At 44.5% G+C, this 23,603-nt stretch overlaps 1 protein-coding gene across 5 annotated transcripts in view; it reads left to right on the forward strand.

Moving 5' to 3' along the window:
- Nucleotides 1–23,603, forward strand: part of RPS6KA5 (ribosomal protein S6 kinase A5) — a 658,611-nt gene that overhangs the window by 628,591 nt on the left and 6,417 nt on the right. For all 5 annotated transcript variants that reach the window (XM_086937662.1, XM_086937664.1, XM_086937661.1 and 2 more), the window contains one exon: nt 2,915–3,078. In XM_086937662.1, the coding sequence (XP_086793788.1) occupies nt 2,915–3,078 (164 nt within the window). The remainder of the gene's footprint in view (nt 1–2,914; nt 3,079–23,603) is intronic.

Genomic DNA, 23,603 nt, shown 5'->3' on the forward strand with positions numbered 1-23,603 from the left:
GAGGCAGCATCTTCGGGATCGTAGATAATTGAACAAGAGGTGAAGGCAGCGATAGAAGAATGGACCTCAGGGAAGGTTTCTGGAATTGATGGCTTACTGATTTAATTCTATGCAGCATATGTGACCGTTCTAGCCCCCGAAATGCCAACGGTCTTAAATGTATTCAGGACTGAAGGATCCCTTCCACAATCAATAAGAAAGGCAGTCATTGTTGCCCTCCGTAAAAAAACAAAGAAAGATCCTGCACAAGTATCCTTTTACCATCATTTGTCAATGCCTAATGTTGACAATAAAATCCCCCATAGGGTGAGCAACTTTGTTCACCCCGAGTAATTTGGGTTTATTCCTAGGGGCAGTACTATGCCCACTATAAGAATTTTATACAAGTATTGGTTGATTCCCTGACTGCCAGTTCTCTGGCCTTGGTGCCATCCCTTGATATTGAAAAGGCCTTTGCCTCCCTTTGGTGTGACTTCTTGTATGCAGCAATGCGGATATGGGGCTGGGCCACAACTTCTTGAGGTGGACCAAGTTATTTACACTGGTCCTTTGGCTAGAGTTGGAATGGCCTCTACAACGTCAGATCCCTGTATTTTGAGTAGGGGCACGAGACAGTGGTGCCCTCTTTCACTGTATTATTTGGTTTGGCAATGGAACCGATCGCATTGACAATTTGAAAGGGCTACTGCTACCAGGAGATACCAGTCGATGGGCATAAACTATACATATCATTCTACACATATGACTTGCATAGACACTGCCGATCTTGGTTTTAGACAGGATTGCCTTGTTGAAAATGATCAGGCTGCCGAAACTGCTATATATTTTTTCACCACTCTTCCCATACAGATCCGTAAATCGGTGTTCTGTGAAATAGGTACAATGTTGGTGGTGTTACGCTTTGATGGAAAAATGCCCAGGAAAGCATTAATGAAACTGAAACTTCAAACAGATGAGGGCGGCTTCACAGCCACCAGTTTTGAGCTCAGTTATTTAGCTGCTCAGCTACAGTGGGCATGCAGATGGCATGCGGCCACATGGGAGCGGGCGGTCATGAATCCTCCCCTAGGGCTTACTTGTCATAATTGTTACTTAGCCCCTTTCGGAAATCACTCATCAAGAAAAGAGGCATTTTGATTTGGGCATTGCAGTTTGTCTTGTCACATATATTACAAAGAATGCCTACAAATCTGAATTACACTGAAGAAATACCCAGCCCATCCTTAATGACTTGGCCACCTCAAGGAAACTGGAAGGGATCACATTAGTGGTCTGAGAAGTGCCTTATAGTATTGGGCACCTTGTTTTCAGGGGCGCTAGCGTGGATTTACAAGAACTATGCAAGGAATGTGACCTACGACGGGGACACTTTCTAGTGATTTAATGGGGATAGTATGGTAGTGGTGGAACAAGGGAGCAGAGGAACCCTCTGAGTAGTAGTGTCTGCAGTACATTTACATCATTTATGGCAGTACCAGAGAAATTACGCTCCTGTGCCACTCACCCTTGGGAGCTGTGCCTTTGGTGTTACGTACTAAATGGACAGCAGATATGGGAGTATAAATTGCTGAGGCTGATTGGTCCACTATATTAAAAGCTCCTATAAAGTCTTAAGAAGGGTACGGTTTAACTGATTCATATCTATTACCTGCCCAGTGTGTATATTCCCTAAAAGGTCAATCACTTATTCCCTGATGCAAAAGCAGAGTGCTGCAGGTGCATGTATGTGAGTGCAGACTTCTACAGTATGGTTTAGAGTTGCTCATTGCTTAGAGGGTTTCAGGAAACAGTACTCCGGATTATTAACAGCACTATGAAGCATGAAATTCCCTTTACACCAATGGTGTGCCTTGTGGGTGATTTCACTAGAACTAAGGTTAATTTGGTGACAAGTAGATTTACAGATCTGTAACTGGTAGTAGCTAAGCCCCAGGAAGCTGTGAATTGTATGACAGGCCCTGATCTGGAAAGGTGGAGGGGGGAATTCACTATTTGTACCGAATGTGATCCTTAATAGGATAAATGGGTCTGCACCAGGTTGTGATTGCGCTAACATGGAGTGCCATTGTAGAGTCTTGCTCAATCTTAGAACGTAATAGCCAGCTGCAGGTGCCATGTTGACTCATCTTAACTAGTCTGGTTAAAGTGGCATGTAACTACCAGGTGGCTTTGGCCACCCCACTCACGGTGCAAGACACGATATACAAAAGGACATATGTGTCTATGCATCATGATTCAGTTTGAAACACTGTTGTTCTGCACTATTTTGCATTGTACGGCTGTTTGGTATAAATGCAAACGCTACTTTGACATGTGAGATATTGTGAAATAGAATACTCTGCTCTACTATTGTGCGTTATAAGATTGTTAAAATAATTAAAATGATAACTGGTCTTTAGTCACCACTGGGGAGAAAACTGCTTTACACCTGATGCAGATCGTGTGTAGCTAAGAAAGAACATTTTTACGTATCCTGTAAGCATCTGTTCGAAGCATGAAATGTGTTGGTAATGATGGCACATGTTTTACTTTACCACTCTTCAACAACTTCGTGTACCCAGTACATCACAGTAGGCTTACTATACACTCCGCTTTTGCCTTTCACCCGTTGAGCGTAAACCATCTATGGTGGAGTTTGTGCCTCTGAACATTGTGAAATAAAGGTGGTGTTACAGCATATCCCACGACTCAAAGCTTCTTTGGGGGAAAACACTTGTAATATTTAAGCCCAACACTAGATTTCAGGGCATGTGAATCTACTGCGCAACACGCTAGGACCAGAAATTTACTGGGTAAGTAGCATTTTCCTTTCCAGAGAACTAGATAATTACATCCTTTGGAAATAATTAAGCTGCATTTCTTGTATCACATTTTGCATATACAGAGGTCATAGTTGTTTTTGCATTCCTTCTAGGGCTTCTTACAGTGGATCCAAATAAAAGAATTAAAATGAACAGCTTGAGGTACAACGAATGGCTTCAGGACGGCAGTCAGCTTTCATCAAATCCGTTAATGACTCCGGATATCCTTGGCTCTTCTGGTGCTGTTGTACACACTTGTGTTAAAGCAACATTTCATGTAAGCTTAAATATCTTTAAACTACCTACCTGTGGGTTCAATTAACTGCAGTAAAATCTTTAACTAATGGCTACTGACACCACAGTCCTCCTCAAATTGGACATTCTTATCCTACTTCTGACAGAATTAAGATGTTTTCAGCAATGTCGGGTCACCAGCATTAAGCTTGTTCTGTGCCAGCTCCAGCTATTCTTCTGCAAAATGTCATACCATATACAACACAGCAGGTCCCTAGCGACGCAGTTGGTGAGATCAGAACCTTTCTTCACACTTCACAAATGCCGAAATCCAGAGTTAGTCCAGTTTTCTCAGCTTCTCAGAGATTTTTGCTTTCATATCCTCACTGTCTATTCCATAATCCACAGATTTCTGTAAATGACCCTCGCTGCTGGATTTGCTTAGGCCCGACCTTACTCTTGCATGTAAGACTTGTACCTCTTGCAAAATTAGGCCAAGCTTTTTTTGGACTCGCCGTGCAAGAGAAAAGAGATATCTAAGTCTTCCCCCAAGGAGCTATTCCGTCTTAATGAAATAGTCCCTTGCAATAAGCACCAGCATCATAATGAGCACAAGAGTCACATCTTCTTGGACCATGATCACAGCAGCAAACATCATAAAAAGAGGATTAGGAAGCATGCTCATTCTTCCTCCTGTGTTACCAGTAGTCCAGCCACAGGTGTCTGCACCCAGGGCATTTCAACAACAGGTACAGTCTTTCCAGGAGGTTATGTTTGTCATTTTCATTTCCTAAGGCTGAAAGCCCCTTAGAAACTCTGGAGCCTCTATTGGTCCCTTGTCCCCAGCAGCAGGATGAGGAAGGAAGTGCTCCTGGGTGTGCAGAGTGTAGGAAACCTAGCCAAGACAAGTTTGGCAGAGCAGGCACTGACAGCAAGTCGAAAGAGGCATACAGAGAGATATGGAGACCAGTCGCCAAGAGTCAGACTATGTCAAAAATTGAGAGCTTTTTTGTCCAAGCAACGTTAGAGCTTGCAAAATCATTGCAGTCAGTGGAACAGATAAGGACTTTATCTCTGAGGAAACTACCCAGGAGCCCTCTATCCTGGTATAGGCGAACCACCTTCTGTTAAATTCAGGGGGTCAGGGCAGAACAGATTGGCCCTGATTTGAGGAGCGGAAGGGGAGCATGTGCTTTACATGAGAAGCAGTTATACTGCACAAGGTCATATTTTTTGTTTGTGTGCTTTTTCAGGCATGGGCAAATGTAAGTGCCTTGCTCAGAATCACAGGATGTTGAGCCTACACTGGAACTTGAACCTGGTTTTCCAGTTCCAGAGTCAGAAGCTCTGGCATGAATGCCACATCCTCTCCTATGCTGGACCCTGAAGGGGAACGCGCTTCTAAAGTTTCTATAAGGTGAAATGAACATTTCAAGCAGAATCATATAAGCAGCTTGAAGAGTCTCTCACCAGAAGTAATTTGGTGGTTCTAAGTAGAGAAACCCATTGTACATTTTGTGCCACTGACCTTGGTGTCTTGGGAACTAGTTCTGGTGAAAATAGCCTACAAAAATATCATTTGAAAAATATTTAGGCTATCCTGTTTAAATTTAAACCAATAATAGCTGATAAAACCCCAATGAAAGGGAAACAGTTCTCATTTGTGCAAACATATAAACACTGATGAGCACTTCACCACAACCCCAAACTAAAATGCCATTAAAAGAAAGGAAGTGAGGGAGGAGGAGCCATTTCTATTTCGTTCTAAGTATCCAATACAATATAACTTTGTTTTACAAAGTAGCAGCAAGAAAGGCTGTTGTAAGATTGAAAAAAGACTGGTCTAAGATTATTCTGCTTGAGTTGTTTGGTTTAGGGATGTCACTAAAATATTGTTTTTTCCTTTTGTTTCCTCAAGTTTTGTGTGCTTGGATTAAAGAAGCAGGGGTTTAGAAGCATGGTTAAGTCTGATTTAATTATACTATACACTGTAAAGTATCTGGGAGTATTAAAATCATATTTGATCTTATGGCAAAGGATAATCCCCAGTGAGAGGTGAAATGGCTGGCTCATTAGAATCTTAAGTGGCGCAAAAGAAAGCGAGAGTGGCCCCACAACCCAAGAGACAGGGTACCAAATACAGTTAATGTAATTAAAAGCAACTTCTCTTGGAAGACTTTATATTCTTGATCTCATCATATACTCATTCATTCATACAATGTGCAAATATCCATAGCAAAATGTTAAAGCGGGACCCAGGAAGGCAATTAAAAATGAATTAAAGTAAATATCAAGGCATATTTATAAAACATTACAATTATATAATCATATAAAACACAGTTCATAACCACAAAGATATTCAAGATTAAAAATGATCCAATAGTCAGTATATCGTTGCCTAAGAAACAATCCAACAATTATAAAAATGAGAGACAAACAGAGTGACAAACATATATCATCATAATTGTGTTTATTTGGTTGTAACAGTATTGTCCGAGTCTAAAGAATTTATTGTGTTTAGACTCTACAGTTCCTCGAATTTAACAGAAGTAAAGTAGCGTTGACTCGTTTCGGTGGACAAATGATTGATAAGCCACCTTCTTCAGGACTAACAATTTTTTGTCCCTCTTGAAAATGGAATACACCCACCTTTATAAAAGCAAAAACAACAACAGAATATGTACAACTCCATTGTGTAATATCAAGATAATATTTTTCCTATTACTATTCACATAGTGGTAACCCCTAAGTTTCTAAGATTCCCACCCAATCTCTTATACTTCAACACAAATAATTCCATAGATTTGTAATTGTTCAAATGGTCCATTACAATAATAAAGGATAAAACATTGCGGATAGTAACAAGAAAAATATATAGACTCGGACAATTATGATGATATATTGTCACTCTGTCTCTCGTTAGACAATATACTGACTATTGGATCATTTTTTATCTTGAATATCTTTGTGGTTATGAACTGTGTGTTATATAAACACAAATGTAATTCTTAATAAATATGCATTGATATTTATTTTAAATCATTTTTTTAATTGAAATTTTGCAACAAACAGGGAGGACCCCGGGCATACATAGCTCATGCGAGACATAGGTTACAAACGACAGAAACAGCTGATGTATGCAACATTTAAGGAGCAATATTACTTTGAGCCTAGAACACCCCCCTCCCACCGCCCCCGTGCACCGCATTACTCACTAAAAACATTATACTAGCATAAAAACAGACAAGCATATCTCCTAATTGGTCTATCTTTTTCTGCAGGAGGAGAGTCACTAAATAGTAATTCTGTCTATCGGGTCTGACTCCACCTGTGGTGATAATGTGGAGAGGTCTATGCCACGATAGGCAGCCCACGCCTTCCATATCTTCCCTTGCTTCTGCGGGCACCCAGAGCCTGAAACACTGCCACTTCAGCCGACATACACCTGTCTAAAGCGGATTTCCAGGCCCCCGACTTCCACTGTTGCGCTATGTCGCGCTTGGCCAAAGTGAGTCCCAAAAATAACAGATGACGTTTGTAGATGTTCCCCCGCAATGTCGTCCGTGCTATGGAGAAGAGTCAGTCGAGGGTCAGCAGGAAGGTCCCATCCCAGCACCTGCCCCAGGCAGGACAACACACGCGACCAAAAATTTTGCCGGGCCATGCATTCCCAGACAGTGTGCAGAAATGTGCCGTCAGCAGAGTGGCATCTAAGGCAAGTAGGGGACGCAATAGCCCCCATCTTCCAGAGTTGGAGACGGGTGTAATACACCCGATGTAAGTACTTGAACTGGATTGGGCGGCACCTGGGTGACACCGCAGCACCCCTGGGGCTCAGCAAGGGCCTCTGACCAATCATCATCGGAAAGGGTCGGCACGTCTGCCTCCCACGCCGCTCTTGTCCGATGCAGGTTTGTCTTGGAATGGGTGGTCGATGTCTGATAGAGTTGGCGAATTTTATGTTCCCGAGGTCCCCATCAACAGCCTACCCTCCAATGGATGGAATTCTGGCAAGGAAGTCAGGCCCTTGATCAGGGGAGACAGGGCGTGGCGAAGCTGAAGGTATTTGTGGAATTGAGACTTGTGTAGGTCGAACTCCTCCTGCAGCCGTTGGAAAGATTTAAGTGTGGGCCCGCGCATTACATCGCCCAAAGTTAAAATTCCAATATCATCCCATCTGCGAAACCTGGGCAGGGTCGCAACCGGTCGCAGGTATGTGCCCCGCCAGAGGGGGGTCGCACACGTAAGCATGCCCCACCAACCCAGGGTCTTAGAAGCACTCCGCCAAATCTGTATCACTGTGCGGCAGGCCGGAGGAAGGGCCCCCAAAGTAGAATTACTGTAAAGGAGAACAAGCCGGGGGTGGACCTCGAAAAAGATTCTCTCTACCGCGTACGCCGGGTCATTCTGGGGGTTGGGCCGGTGGTTGTGCCACCAGTCATTAATAACGAGAAACTAGAAAGCCCAGTAGTAGGACTGCACATAAGCAGCAGCAATGCCCCCGCAGTATGTAGACTGGACACAGGTCGCCAGGGCCAACCGAACCCCCCCCCAGAGAAAACCCTTTAGGAGCTCGTTCACTTGGCGGAGCCACAACGCCGGTATTGGGTATGGGTAATTTTGCAGCCGATATAATAGCCGTGGTAGGGACCCCATTTTAAAAATCGCGGACCTGCCATATAAGGACAGAGGAAGATGGGACCACACCGTCGTCTCATCCCGAACCACCAGAAGCAGAGGCGCAATGTTAAGCGACCACGCCATCGTGGGGCATCTGGTAATGTTGACTCCGAAATATCGAAACCCCTCCCGGGCTATGACCAGATGCGAGGCCCAGTCCTGGTTACCCTGATCACCGCATATCGGAAAGAGCGTAGATTTGGATGGGTTTGCATGGAGCCCCTTCGTGTCCCCAAACACCTGTAGAATCTCCAAAACTCTTGGGCCAGTGACCCACGGGTCGGAGAAGAAGAAGAGTACGTCATCCGCATATAATACAATTTTATCCACACATTCCGGGGACCAGACCAGGCCTTGATATGTTGCGGCCAGGTGCACCCATGCCGCGAGCGGCTCGATCGCTAAGGCGAAGAGGAGCAGGGAGAGAGGGCATCCCTGCCGCGTCCCCCTTCGAATATGAAAGGGATCAGAACGATGCCCGGCCACCCGCACAGAGGCCGTCTGGTCCGTGTATAGCAATTTAACATAGGCTCTGAAGCGAGGTCCCAGGTTCACCGCCTCCAATAATTTAAAAAGGTGCGTCCAGCCCAGGGAGTCAAAAGCCCTATCAATATCGGCAAGGAGGACCGCCGCTGGGCATTCCAATCGGTGGGCTTCAGCTATCGCGTTATGTACCCGTCGTATGTTATGTCTAGTAGAGCGTAGCGGCATGAACCCGGACTGGTCCAGGTGAACAATGTCAAGAATACAGGTGCGAAGACGATCAGTTAACACCTTCCCCAACAACTTCGGCTCGAAGTTCAGCAGGGGTATGGGGCGGTATGAGCCAGGGTCCTCCGGTGGATGTCTCGGTTTCAGGAAAACAACAATTTTAGCGTAACGCCAGTCAGGGGGCAGAATCTGCTGCTCGAGGGCCTGATGTAGAGCACCGAGATGATGGGGCCCGGCGGTCCCCATCATTTTAATTCATTTTTTATTGACTTTTTGGGTCCCACTTTAACATTTTGTTGTGGATATTTGCACATTTTATGAATGTATGAGTATATGATGAGATCTAGAATATAAAGTCTTCCAAAAGAAGTTGCTTTTAATTACAATAATTTCATAAGAATCTTAGCCAATATGTACTATCACATTTACTCACAGACACAGAATGGGTTGAACCCTTTGATGCATCAACCCTCTTTTCTAACGAGTCTATATTGATAGCCAGTCAAGTGCTAAGTACTCCAGACTTTAAACATGCAATGCAAGGTGTAGTGACCGGTAGCATTAAAAAGAATGTTGTCACCATGCACATGGAATAGTGGTGGGAACATGACCCAAGACTTTCCACATACTAAAATAATTCCTAGCTGCAGGGTGTTCCGTTATTATGTGGAATACCCTCAGCTAATCCTGGCTTTCCACTCATCTGCACTTTACTGCTGGAGTTTCCAAGCCCAAAGTTACATAGTAACATAGGACCACTTCAATATAATCAGGCAAAGACTGCAGAAAGCAGTGGTAAGTATGCTAAAAGTATATTTCAGGTGCCTTAGAATGCAGAGCTGCAAGTTAGTCTGGTGTAATTCAAAATTGTAGAGGTTTCACATGTTACCATGCTGTTGGCAGCATTGATCACTCCTGCAATGTCATAATGTTCAATAAGGAGTAGGCGAATGACTCCCAAACCTGTCCAGGATTTTGTATATTAAAACACTGAATAGAACACCCTTCATTTTTTTTTAATCCATTAGTGTTATACTTTTAAAAACAAAACGCTCTTGCTCACCTGTCTGAAAGCGCTGCTGCTACGCGCTAAGTCAGACCCCCCACATTCAGGGAATACGCCCTCACCGCCAGCGCGCCAAAGGCGAAGCCACGCCCACTGCGAGGCCACGCCCACCGACCTTCTACTTAAACGCTCGAAAGCGCAACGACCTACATTCTTTGGAACCCTCTGAGGCGGAAAGCCGGAGGTTTTGTTAACTACTCTGCTTTTAAAATTGTCACTTTGTGTTATACTTTTAAAAACAAAACGCTCTTGCTCACCTGTCTGAAAGCGCTGCTGCTACGCGCTAAGTCAGACCCCCCACATTCAGGGAATACGCCCTCACCGCCAGCGCGCCAAAGGCGTAGCCACGCCCACTGCGAGGCCACGCCCACCGACCTTCTACTTAAACGCTCGAAAGCGCAACGACCTACATTCTTTGGAACCCTCTGAGGCGGAAAGCCGGAGGTTTTGTTAACTACTCTGCTTTTAAAATTGTCACTTTGTGTTATACTTTTAAAAACAAAACGCTCTTGCTCACCTGTCTGAAAGCGCTGCTGCTACGCGCTAAGTCAGACCCCCCACATTCAGGGAATACGCCCTCACCGCCAGCGCGCCAAAGGCGTAGCCACGCCCACTGTGAGGCCACGCCCACCGACCTTCTACTTAAACGCTCGAAAGCGCAACGACCTACATTCTTTGGAACCCTCTGAGGCGGAAAGCCGGAGGTTTTGTTAACTACTCTGCTTTTAAAATTGTCACTTTGTGTTATACTTTTAAAAACAAAACGCTCTTGCTCACCTGTCTGAAAGCGCTGCTGCTACGCGCTAAGTCAGACCCCCCACATTCAGGGAATACGCCCTCACCGCCAGCGCGCCAAAGGCGTAGCCACGCCCACTGCGAGGCCACGCCCATAACATCCATTACAAATGTGCCGACCTCCCCAGCGCAGCGGACGAGCGCAGCGGGAGCGCCGTTTGCGCGCCGAAGGCGCGCCTAAGGCAAGCCCGTCTGCGCCCGTCCGCGGCAGACCGGGGCCTGGGGCCACAACCCCTGGTCATTTCTACACATATTCCATCTCCTCACTGTTGTCACTTAGGCCCACTGACAGCGCCGGACCCGCCCCGCCCGCTTTTGTTCTAAAGCGTGCCGCCACTCACGGCATTCTGAAACCCGAATTCTCTCTCGGCAAGGCACCTAAGCCTAGGTCCTATGCACCTCATTCTACTCCCAATGACTCTGAGGCCATTCTCAAATGCCTATATCTTAACACTAGATCCATGGTTAAACACCATTTGGATATTTTCCTCTTGCTCCAGGCTGAGCAACCTGATTTTTTGTTTCTCTCTGAGACTTGGCTTACTGAAGATTCCCTACCCGATATCTTAGCGGCAGTTCCCTCAAACTACTATATTCTACATGTCGACAGACCAGCCGGCAAAAGAGGTGGGGGGGTTGCTGCGATTATTCGCAGCACCCATAAAGTCTCCACTTTACCATCCCTCGACTTATCAGGAACAGACAACCTGATCTTTAAAAAGGATACTAATACTGGATCATTACTCCTCATCCTTATATGTCGCCCCCCTCAAAAAATGCCCTCTTTTTCGGTATCCCTAGCTGAACAACTTGCTCCTCTAATAATTGCCCATAACAAAATTGTGTTGCTAGGAGATTTCAATCTGTGGCTGGACTCCGCCGACTCTGACTCTCAGGCTGCTACGCTGAAAGAAACCCTCCTCGACATGAACCTTTCCCAACATATTCACCTTCCTACTCATGAAAAAGGGCATAGCCTAGATCAAATCTGGTCCCAAAACATTCCCCTGGCTATTAAGTCCATCACGCCCTGTGTTTGGTCGGATCATTATCTGATCAACTTTACTTTGACCACCGGGAGAAGTAAAAATCCCCTGCCCATGCCAGGAGGAAAAACCAGAAGGTGGAAGAATGTTGATGTCCCCGCTTTTATTGGTTCACTAACTTCCTCCCTTCCCCCGTTTGATCAGGACATCGAAAAGATGGAAGAAGCTTTCTCAGGGTGGCTACTCCAGGCTGCGGACGCTCACGCCCCCTGTACCCACTTTCCTCGCTCCCGCCCCAATGACGCCCACAGGTGGTTTACACCTCTTCTGAAAACTCACAAACTTGAAGTCCGTCAACTGGAGCGAAAGTGGCGCACAGCCTATTCAGAACAAGATAGGGCTAACTACTGTAAGGCTCGCAAAAATTACCAAAAGCTTATTTTAAAACACAAAACCGACTATTTCTCGGAAAAAATTCTTAAAGCTCACAATCAATCTAAAGAACTGTTCAACATTGTGGAAGATCTTAGTACCAGCGACAGAACCTCCCTCCCGACAGTTCCCACTCAGGAACTTTGTAATTCATTAAACTCCTTTTTCTTTGACAAAATCTGCACCATTAAACAAAACATTCCCACCACTCAGCCTCCCCTTTTATTTGCAGACACCTTTTTTAACCCTGTTACCCTGGACTCCTACCCCCCCATTGAAAACGCCAACTTATCTAAACTTCTTTCTAAGATCAAATCCGGCTCCCCTGATGACATCTGCCCCCCTTACATCCTGAAAGAAGTGGGTACCAGCATCCCTGGGGGTCTACTTCCCATGCTGAATGGTTCACTTGCTCAGGGTAAAGTTCCAACCAATTTTAAAAAAGCCCTCCTTATTCCCCTCATAAAAAAGGCAGGAGCCAATCCATTAGACCCACTCAATTACAGGCCTATATCTTTGCTGCCATACTGCGCCAAACTTCTGGAGTCTCATGTATGCGACAGCATCTCCACATTCCTCGAAAACTCGGAATATCTTGCACCTAATCAGGCCGGTTTCCGCCCTTGCCATTCTACGGAGGCGGTCATCCTCTCGGTTCAGAATACCCTGAGGCGGAATGCGGATGAAGGGATCCATCAGGCTCTGGTGCTTTTAGACCTCTCTGCTGCTTTCGACACGGTCGACTATACCATCTTGGTCGACCGTGTCGAACAGGCAGGCCTCAGAGGCCCTGCACTGAGCTGGATCCGTTCATTTATCACTGACCGAACTCAATCGGTCCGACTAGGCTCCTTCACGGCTCCCACCATATCTACCATCTGTGGAGTACCTCAAGGCTCCTCGTTGTCTCCCCTGCTTTTTAATTTGTATCTACGCCCTCTTCTGTATTCCCTCAGGCACGCCAAGGTCACCATTTTCAATTACGCCGATGATTTGCAGCTCATCTTTCCTTTGAACACCAAGGACTCTGTGGTAGAATTCCAAAACACCATGTCCCACATTTTGAGTTGGATGAGCTGCAATCACCTGGAACTTAACCCAGGCAAGACCGAACTGGTCTTGCCGGGACAGAGCACCCTCAGCTGGAACCCTAGTTTCTGGCCCTCCTGCATGGGCGCCCCCCCATCCAAATCATCCTCGGTCAAGAGCCTTGGCATTTTCATTAGTGAGGACCTCTCTCTGAAAAAACAAGTTGGAGCTGTTGTTTCCTCCAGTTTTTTTCAGCTGAAGAAAATAAAAAAAATCGCCCGCTTCTTCTCCCAAGCTGCCCTAACTCAGATCGTCATTTCCCTGGTTTTGTCCAGATTGGACTTCTCCAACAGCCTTTACCTTGGGCTCCAAACTTGAGAGCTTAAACGCCTCCAGCTGGTTCAAAACCAGGCAGCCAGACTCCTCTTGAACATCCCTAGAAGGCAATCAGTCAGACCTGGCTTGAAACAGCTGCACTGGCTCCCGGTTGAGCAACGCGTGGCCTTCAAAGCTGGGTGTATCCTTTTCAAATCTCTACACGACATTGGTCCCACTTTCATTAGAGACCTATTTAAAAAATGCACCCCCCCCCCCGCAACCTCCGGTCTGCTCATAAAGCCCTTCTGACTATCCCTCCGTACAAGAAAAAGCGTCTCGGAGGCAGCTGCTTCGACCATCTTGCCGCTGCCCTCTGGAACTCTTTTCCTCTACATCTGAAACTTAGTGATAACATCCTCAGCTTCAGACACTCTCTGAAGACCTGGCTTTTCTCCCAGGCGCATCACTAAGCTGCCTTATCTCTACCTACCGATGGCCACGCCTGTTCCTTACTACAGCGCCATGAAGCCTCCGGGCGTACGAGCGCTTAACAAATGCCAAATAACATTAACATTAACATTAGTAGTCCTGTAAACCAGACAGAGTCCTAATGGAGAGAGCCTGAGCTATAAAATCAACTAAAATAAAGCCCATTGGACAAACTGCCAGTGAGAAAACAATACATACCCTGCATTCCCTCTCTTTTAAATTAAATATGTGCTTTATAACAATTAATGCAATAGTAAAACAATATGTTTTCTAAACACTGGAAAACATTTTTGTTTATTTTGGGGGTTAGTCAGATAAACAAACACTGATGGCCACTAATTTCAAAAGATTTGGAAAACATTGAGAAAAGACCACTCAAATTCACAAAACTATACCTACTGAAACAGAATAGCATACCTATATTCAATCAGGTCAGAAGTTTGCAATCACAGATGATTGGCTATCCCAAGCCCTGCCAGCTTGTCTGCGGGTTGGGTCTCTCTGAGATTATCTTGGGACCATCCTTTGTGTCCATATGCCCTTTGGTAAATGTTTTTTGTTTGTTCATAAAAGACTTCTTCCTGATGTTTGCTCCTGCTAATGAGTTAAGGGAACTGCAGGTCTCCAACTCTGCCAAAGTTTAAATGACCCCCATAGTCCTACAGTAGGTGAACAAATGCAAAAATCCCCTGTTGTACGCCTCACATCCAGCATACAGTTTTCACCAGAAATATACTCGGTGAGTTATTCCAGGAAGTAGTAGGGAGCTGATAACCTGAGAGCAAAGGATCTCCCTTGAAATTTATACGTGGCCAACAGTGATGGATTGCCTCAGTATTCTGAGCTAGTTGCTTGCGGTTGCATCTTGAAAAATGTACAAATGAAGCTAGACAAGAGTATTAACATTTAACTGCACTTCGAGTGTAGGTTTAGGGAATCTAAAGGGTGTAAACTTTAGCTGTGTGTAGAGTTTAGCCTAAGGACTGGAGCAGCATGTGATGGAGAAGGCAAAAGGAAGAAGCATCCATGGGTATATGAAGACAAGGTAGCTGATAATGCAGTTTTGGAGGGAGCCAAAGAAAGCATTGCTTAAGTGGGTACCCATAGCTGGCGTGGTGGAACTGTCCCCCAAATTCCACATATGAGCCAGTATGAGCAAAGTAAGTGGCCAACGTGTAGGACACACTGATGAATAGTGGTGGTGTTCACCACTTAGTGAAAAACTGATGGGAGCTCCCTTGCCCCTCCGTCTCCCCATCCATCTTTCCAAAATGAAATGTGCCTTGGAACTGTTCTAAATGTTAGCCACCTAAGAGAGCAATTGTTGTGTCAAGTTTGACATGAAAGCTCTGATGGATGTACCACATTGGCTTTCAGTGGTGCTGTTCACTTTGTTAGTGTTAATGTACAGATTGCATGTCCCTGTCATTTGCTAGTCAGCACTAAGCAAATTCCAGGTAGTACATTGGACATGTTAGAGTGAGTGGTGCTGTTGCCATAGTTAAAGTCCTTGATGGTTAGCATTGGTCATTACTGGCTCCCTTTGTTTGTTTTCTAAAAGAGAAGAAACAATCTCTCAGTAAAGTCATGAATACAGATAGTAGCCTCACATTTGACGACATTACACAACTATTTGACCATCTCAACAAACATCTCTCAAATTTCTAGGATACAGCTAACAAACACATACTGCATGAAAATACATGCATGTATCAGGAACAGTTGGTGCTGAACGCCTCCCAAAAACCATCTCTAGATTTTATTCATACTATGAATTGACAGACGTCTATAAGCAAAGTGTTCTGCATTTTGTTCTCATCCTTTTACGATGCATTGGCATGGGTGAGGCAATAAAAAGTATCCGTTTTCACCCACTACCCTATTGAGTGATTTTTACTATAGTCTTTGTGAACTATACTTCTATTATATTAGCACCCAACGAACAAGTCAGTAACTTGTTGCTGCCAACCTCTAGGTACCTGTGTAGGTGGAAAGTCACCACCAATATCTGTTGTCCACCTAATAGGATCCTTGAGTGGGCCTCCTCTAACAAGTCCCTGGATTCCTACATCACACACTAACCAGAGGCATGCTGTACTCTTCTCCAGGATGTGTGGACTTGCAGTAGGACTTCACTTTTATCCCAGTTGCTCAGATGATTTCACCTTATTTGGTCTGATCTGACAGAGTGGTGCACATTTATAGTAAGGTTCCTTAACCACATCGCTGCTGTGGTTATTTTTCCCCTGTGCTGGAAAGCTTTGATCACCATTGTTCATGACTAGCTCAGCTCGTCATCAGCACAGCTCAACCGTGCCTCATGACGAGCTGAGCTCGTCATCAGCATCGAAAGGGTTAAGAGTTCAGGGTTTTCCTTTTGACATGAGTTTTGCACCTGTCACACACTTATTAGTGGTCACAGCGGAATTAGAGTCTACTGTTCCCCAGTCGTAGTAGCGGAGGTGGTTTGTCACTGGTGACATGTGGTCGCCCCACTGCACACTAGACCACACTCAACCCCTTCCGTGCTTCAATCTCAGGTAAGCAAGAGAGAACAGCCAAGGACTTCTTAGGTATTGAGTGTGGGAGTGCACAAACTCAGGACTCCACGATCATTCAACTGACAGAATAACTTCAATGTCCAGCGCAGTGCTTATCCTCTGCGAAAAAGTACTTTGATTCACATAGTGGTAGTAAATAATACAAGTTACATATCTATGATCCTGTTAATGCCTTCCTTATGTAGCACTAGAAAAGCTGATTCTCTTTGCTAAACCTACGCGGGTCAGCTCAGCCCTATTAGTGATAGCAGAGACATTAGTTAGGCACAGGTGCAGTCTATAATGACTCCACTCAATCATATGCACCACTTAATTTCAAGCTTTTTTCCCCTGGTGGGGAATAGCCACACAGCTATTCTTTATCCTCTCTCTTGAGCTTGTCTCGCATTTCCGAGTCCTTTGAAGGACCACAGTGAGCTAGAGCAAGTTTGCGGGCTGCAGCGTTAACCAGGCACAGCTTTATCTCGAAGCACCCAACCGCCCAGTCTTCGAGACGTGGCAAAAGTATGTGGTGCGCCGAGTCACACCCAGTCAGGTCGATGTTATCTCACAGCAATTGCAGTAATGCCTGGCCCCATCAGGCAATTGTAGCCCTGTCTGTGCCGTTGTTTCCATATGGCAGATAAACACATGACTGGGCCAGGTAGGCATTTTAAGCCCCAACTGCGCGGATGTCATCGAACTGACCTAAAAACCCCAAGATCCAACTCCATTCTATGTAGGCCCTGTCTCCATCTTAAATAATGGAGGTCACCATTGTCTCAATCTTAGACAATGGAAGTCACCATCTTTCCTGATTCATGCAGAATCATTGTTGTCTACCATTAACGCAGATGTCGTCTGACGTTATCATTCTAAGAACTAGGAAAACTTAAGTCAGTTGACTAATGGCATAGATGTAGCACCTGATGCAACATTCGTCTGGGTCAAATGTCTACTCATCACCATTTCAAGATTAAGTTGGAACAAATACATATAGTCGAAATAGAGTAGTCTGATTCGACATCCTTCAACATTACATGTTCATAAAGAAACATCTGGAACGCACCCCACATAATCTGTCAGATGTTCCTTAACTTATGTCAGAAATTCCAGTTTCTAATAAGATTTAGTATATAAGGACTGCCACTTGACCACTTGTCAGGATAGATCTTTCACCCAGATTATCACACAAGATTGTGCCAGAGACCGTCTCACCTACTGCCAGCACACTTCGCAGATGCTAAATCTCTCCTGGAGCTGATAAAGCAGAGTCCCTAAAGAAGCATGTGTTTGCCCTTCGCAGGGAACACGGTCTTCACGCCTCTGCTGATAAAGACAGCCTTTGCTGTCAGTAAGGTATGCAGCACATCTCTTCTCCCTAAGAAACTCTAGACAGCAAGTTGCTGTGCCTTCCTTGCTCTTTGTGTAGCACATAGAATTAGACATTAGGGCGTTAGGTTCTGAATTACATTTTAACCATGTCAGAAATGTTAATTTTATTCTCGTTATTCATAACATGTCTTTTTGCTTTTTTTATAATAGCCTGTGTTGTTGTTTGAGATGTCCTGAGAAACAGGTTGTTCCTGTAGTAATAAATACTCTTGCAGTGGGTGTGTGATATTGTGAATAATGAAAAAGGTATGTTACTGTTACCACAGTGCAACTGATCCCTTCATAGGGAATATTAAAAACCCAAAAGCACTGTCTCTATTTCAATTACACATGGAGTAGTGTTTTGCAGGGCTACCATAACCTGTCTTTTACATCCCTCATTGGTGCATTGAACCATGTTCACTTGTGTCACCTGTGGATGGGAAAGCACACCTGGTAGAACCACACCAAAATCTTGATTTAAGCAGTCACAGACTAACCCAAACCAATTAGGTAGTTGCAGCCTTAAGAGGGCCAGTGTCATAGTGCAACAGTCTAAGCCCAACAAGTGAAATGAGGCAATTATTAAGAGCAGTTCCTGAAAGTAACCAGGTATGAGAGACCCAGGAGACCCTCCACAATACAGATCACTTCTATGTCGCTCTCAGCAGTCCAGTTCCTCTGTATGTTCAACAGCCCTTGACACACTGGGCTTTTCTTTCTGGACTGTCTCCTCTGCTGCAGGGTGATACAGGAACTTTCCCTCTCTCAGAAGGTAGAAGGTAGACCGACTTCTAGGCACACAGTCAGACCCTAGGCTGCTCCAGCAGACAGTGCAAACTTCAGGTGATGTCCTCGTCCATGAGAAGATTGACTGACAGGCAGACATCAGCTCTCGTCACACAGCAGTCCTTCAAGTACTCTACAGAGCGCTGCACTACTTGTTCTTAATATACTTCGAAATGTATCATGCAAAGCTAGTTTGTTTTTCACTTTTATTCACATTTTCTGGACAGAGAATGTCTCAAACTTCAGAATTGGTTTGGGCTAGTACATCAGGTAGCACTGGTGCTGGCTCCATACTGAAGCACCCATAAAACTGGCACAATATAGTGCACCTGGCTATCACCAGCCCAATTGAGGCCCTGGTGTAGACAAAAGGGTATGCCTGACCTAGAAACGCCCTGGCCTTACACAACAGAAACTGCAGTCTTGCCTCTTGTCTGTTCTATCTACCAAATGGCAGTGCAAGGAAGAACTAATCAGCAGCCCCTTGTTAATAAAGTCATCTTTGAATTTCTGAAGATAGCACTCTCTCCATCCTCCTCTCTTCAGTGTGTGGATCTCCTTGGCCACACAAATTCAGGCAATCCAATTCCATTACATCTGGATGATGTTGTCACCCTCATTCTTGAACTGTGCAAGGGCGGTAGTATAGAAAAAGAATCCTATTGTCTTCCTCAGACAGACTGATGCAGGCAGGGCAGACACACACCTGCATGTGCTACACACACATGCACCCATTGGACATAATCATAGAATTTCATTGCAGTGTTTTGGGCATACACATAGCAGGCCTCACTCTGTGTAAAAAAAAGTCTGGTCACGCGGTTAATCTTTCAAAACAAAGTATGCTGCTGCTACCACTTTGTTATATACCCTGGACAGAAACAGTTTTCCCCAGCCCACAATGGCACCAAGTTCAAAATACGTCAAAATAACAGATAAGCATGCAGTCGGGTACACAGGAGAAGAGAGCATGACCGCATACCATGCAGGGGAGATTCATGTCTCAACAGCACCCAAAGTGTTTTCCAGGATCAAAATGATGAAATCACCTTACACGCAGAAGCTGAACATTCATCTGTAACCTTACTTGGAAGGTTTGGCAGTATTCTCTTCTCCTTGACCTGGCTCTCTCTCTGAATGAAGTTATATTTAATGCCATCCCCACATCTTTCTTTCAGTTTCAAGAAGCTGGGCACTGCCTCAGATGGGAATTGTCCTCCTATTGCATGCTCCCATAAAGGGTTTCATTGTTTCACTTGCTACTCCAACACACCATGGCAGTGTCAAAGACCTCTTCATCAGATGGATTCATCATACTCCACTCACCCAGGCTCGTCTTTGGAACAAAGTGTTGTACTCATACCACCTTGTTTTGTTAGATGCTTGTCCTATTAGTATAGACTTTGAAAAACCTTTTGATAGGATCAGCCATCCGCCATTTTTTTCATCACCACAGACCTATCTAGTTGCAGTAGGGAAGCCACCAAAGGCCATTAGATGATTATCAGCCTGTGGTTTTTTATCTGTCTTATAGTCACGTTGAGCTGAAGCAATTTTCTTTCTAGCGACGTAGTCTAGCCGCAGATTCCTGAACTTTTCAATTCTCCCCAGGAACCTGTCTGGATCTAGACATTTTTCAGCAGTCCCTCAGCATGCCGGGGGACAGAGTCATGAGGGTCCGAGATGTCTACTCCGGTTCTGATTATCAGCTGTGATATCTAAAGGCCAGGATCTGTCTTGTAATCACGTTGAGCTGAAGCAATTTTCTTTTATCTTTTAGCGACATAGTCTACCGCAGATTCCTGAACTTTTCAATTCTCCCCAGGCGCCTGTCTGGATCTAGACATTTTTCAGCAGTACCTCAGCGTGCCGGGGCAACAGAGTCGTGAGGCTCTGTGATGTCTACTCCGGTTCGGATATCAGTGGGACATATAAGTACCCTCTAGCGCACAGACGTCAGTTTCTTCTGTGAAACCTTATGTGCCAGAATGCAGAGCCACTAAAGAAAATAACGAAGGATATCAAATGGTATGTTAATACCAGACATGGATTTTGAAAGAAAACTCCCCGAAAGAATCAGCTAAGCACCTAGTTAAATGAAAACCTATAAACCAGTACCAAGCTGATTGTTGAAATCATCATACCTGGTGTTGGCACTATCAATAATGGTGTAATTCAGCAAAGACTTTCAAATAACAAATAAATCAATACTGCCCACTGGTGTCCAATCCAGTGTGAATAGAAAACCTCTCCCACAATATCGACCACACACATTTGGAAATAAACAATATGACAACATCCAAACAAGACCTATGTGGCCTGGCAAAGTGGTCTGTTGTGGGCCAACATAAGTTGAGATAGTAATCTCTGGTACATAAAAACTAGTACTGAAAAAGGGTATAACCCTTATCTCATATGACATTCGCAGAGTGGGGAGGATGGGCAGTGAGTTAATGAATCTGTGACTCTACCAGATATTACGTTACTGAAGGTAAGTAACTTTTACATCTGATAAATACATCTAGCCGCAGATTCCTTAATTTTTTTCATTAAATACCATAGCTATACCCCCCGTGGAGGAGGGTCTGCGAGCCAATCCTACAAAACTTCTCAATGAGAACCAGACAGTCATAACTAACAACCGACCAAATGTACGTAGGAATAGCAAAACAAGAGCTCGACTCTCAACAGAATCCATGAAGACTGTCACAGAACATATACATAATAAACAATCTTACAGGCCCGAGAGAATCGGCCCTTGAAGGAAAGGGGCGAAAATCCCCCAAAAGAATCATCTGTTGGTTATCAGATATTAATCTCTATTCCCCAAGGGGATAGAAACTTGTTGACTAAAAGGGCTGAGTGCCAGACAAAAGTCATGTAACAACGATAAAGAAATATTAGAGAAAAGAGATATCCTGGTAAAATCTTAAAGAAGGGCTTTCAAAACCCATTCCATTGTACCAAGATGAATGAACACTAAAAGAAAAATTAACCTGAATACCTCCATGGTATTGAGAATTGTGTTTGAACAAAATGACCACTCAAAGGTTACATAATGCACAGAAAGGAGGTTAAAAGGACACCAATAGATTTGAATTTAATATTGGTATTCATCAATTATGTCAGGGTGTAAACAAATGTCACCACAAATTTGTAGCACTGGGATATATGCATAATACATATAAAATTCTGTCCCAAAAGACTCCAAGTGATCTGACAACACAAAGAGCATCGCTGGCCCACATTTACAGCAGGGGAGCAGGCATTAACAAAGCCTTGTTCCTGCATTGCCTTCAGTGTCATGGTCTGATGTTCTGAACACGACTCCCTTCAAAATCCCAAGACAAGTTAAACACACCTATTAGTGCCATATCAAAATATTAAATAAGGAAAAGATAAAACATTAATGGGAAATAATATATAAAATCAATCCTTGTTAGCAGCAAGCGCATGCGACAAAACTTGTGAAATGAAACACAATTTGATCACAAGCCTGCCTCAAGAAGTTACAGCCATGAATCACAAGGAGTCGTAAAGCACTGTGAAAATAGACACACACCCAAAAAGACAGGTAGAATATACCCTCCAAACAGATGCAAAAAAAGCATTGTAGTCGTATAACAAGAACTTCTTATAAAGCCTAAAATTTCCATAAATTGTGGGACTGAAAACATGTAAGGAGACTGCAGCTAGAAGTCTCCATCGGTATGTATCAGACACTACCAATCACACAGCATAAGATACAGAGTTCACCCCATATGTTCAAGGAGGGAACAAATTGAAATACTTATCCCTTCCACAGTGGTGAAGGCAACTAATTTATGTCTTCCGAAGAATACATCATAAACTCTGAGTTTACTCTCACAATTTTCCAAGAAGCGAAGCACATACAATAGAAATGTAGATATGCAGTCTGCCCAGAAGGAGAATACTACCTACACCATAAACACACATAGTCCAAGGGGATGTTAATAAAGGATGACCACCAGAACATGCATTCAAAAGAATACAAACGTAGGCCCTGAATATTGCCATAATGAATATACCTACCACAAGAGTAGTAAGGACATTCACGTTGATCACTCTTAACGGGTAAAGACTAGAGCATCCCTGTATACCAGACTTACCACTGGAACACTAACATGTCCATATGAGAGACAACGAAATGTCAAACATGCTCATTTTAGCATACTGAACTGCTGCAAAGCAGCCTGCGTCAGAAAATCTTCCAACTAGAAGATACATCTCTTGCCAATAAACTCTTGAGCACAAAGCTTATCCTTAGAGGCCAAGGGGCAAAGGCAAACCTTCCTTGTTATCTAAACCAACTCTAAGAAAAGGAGAAAACTGGTACTGAGAATAAAACCCCTGCTCTCGCAGGACATAAAGTTGTCAAAGGGATAACGGACACGTAAAATGTCCTAACAAAGTTTACTTGCTTTGATAGAAACCTACATCTCAAGTATAAGAAAAGTTACACTAGTACAAACAACGCTACGACTCTGAAGACCTCTGTCCTCCATGGAAGTTCTCAACACTCCCTAAGCTTGCCTCCCAAAAAGATGGGCACCCCCAAATGGCATGTCGACCAAAGTCGTCTGGACAGCCTCCAAGAAACCCGAAGTTGCCAACCAAGCTCTACACCTTAATGCCACTGCCCAATGCCATTGTGCGATCTACAGAGACTGTGGTGTCCAAGCCACACCTTATAGTAAGCCTAGCACCCTGTTAGCCATCTTTAATCAAATCACCAATCTCAGAGCGAACATTATCTGGCAGAGATGGTAACACATTCTGTAGTGAATCCCACAAAGCATGGGACTATCGCCCCAGCACACAAGATGTATTTGTGGATCTCAAGGCTGAACTTCTCGAATCAAAGATGTGTTTATCACAATCCTTTACTCCGTACCCACTTGATTCTTAGGGACAGAATCTACATCTTGCGATGAAATCGCAACCCGAGTCACCAAGCTACAGGTGGAAGGGTGTCTAAGAAGAGAAATTGGGTCCCCAGGTGCAGGCAGGTGTCTGCATGCAATATCACGGTCCACTGAGGCCCCCCATTCAGGCTTGGCACAGGAACCTAATAATACATCAAAAGGGGCCTCCCCAAACAGAAGAACAGGTTCTTCCCCTTTCTGTCCCTGAAAAAGGACCTCAATCAAAGGGTCTGTGGACCTTTGCACCCTAGGAAGTGACATGTGTAAAACTGTAGCCACTTTTCTTAGCATGTCTGCAAAGGAGAAACTTGCCTCTGTGGCAAGGCTAGGGGGAGAAAGGAACCCTGAGGCTGGAGATGAATCCAGGCCAATAGCCTCTCCCAGAGCAGACAACCAGCTCTCCTCCATCTGAG

The sequence above is a fragment of the Lissotriton vulgaris genome, chromosome 9 (genome assembly GCF_964263255.1).
Source record: "Lissotriton vulgaris chromosome 9, aLisVul1.2, whole genome shotgun sequence".
Lineage (NCBI taxonomy): Eukaryota > Metazoa > Chordata > Amphibia > Caudata > Salamandridae > Lissotriton > Lissotriton vulgaris.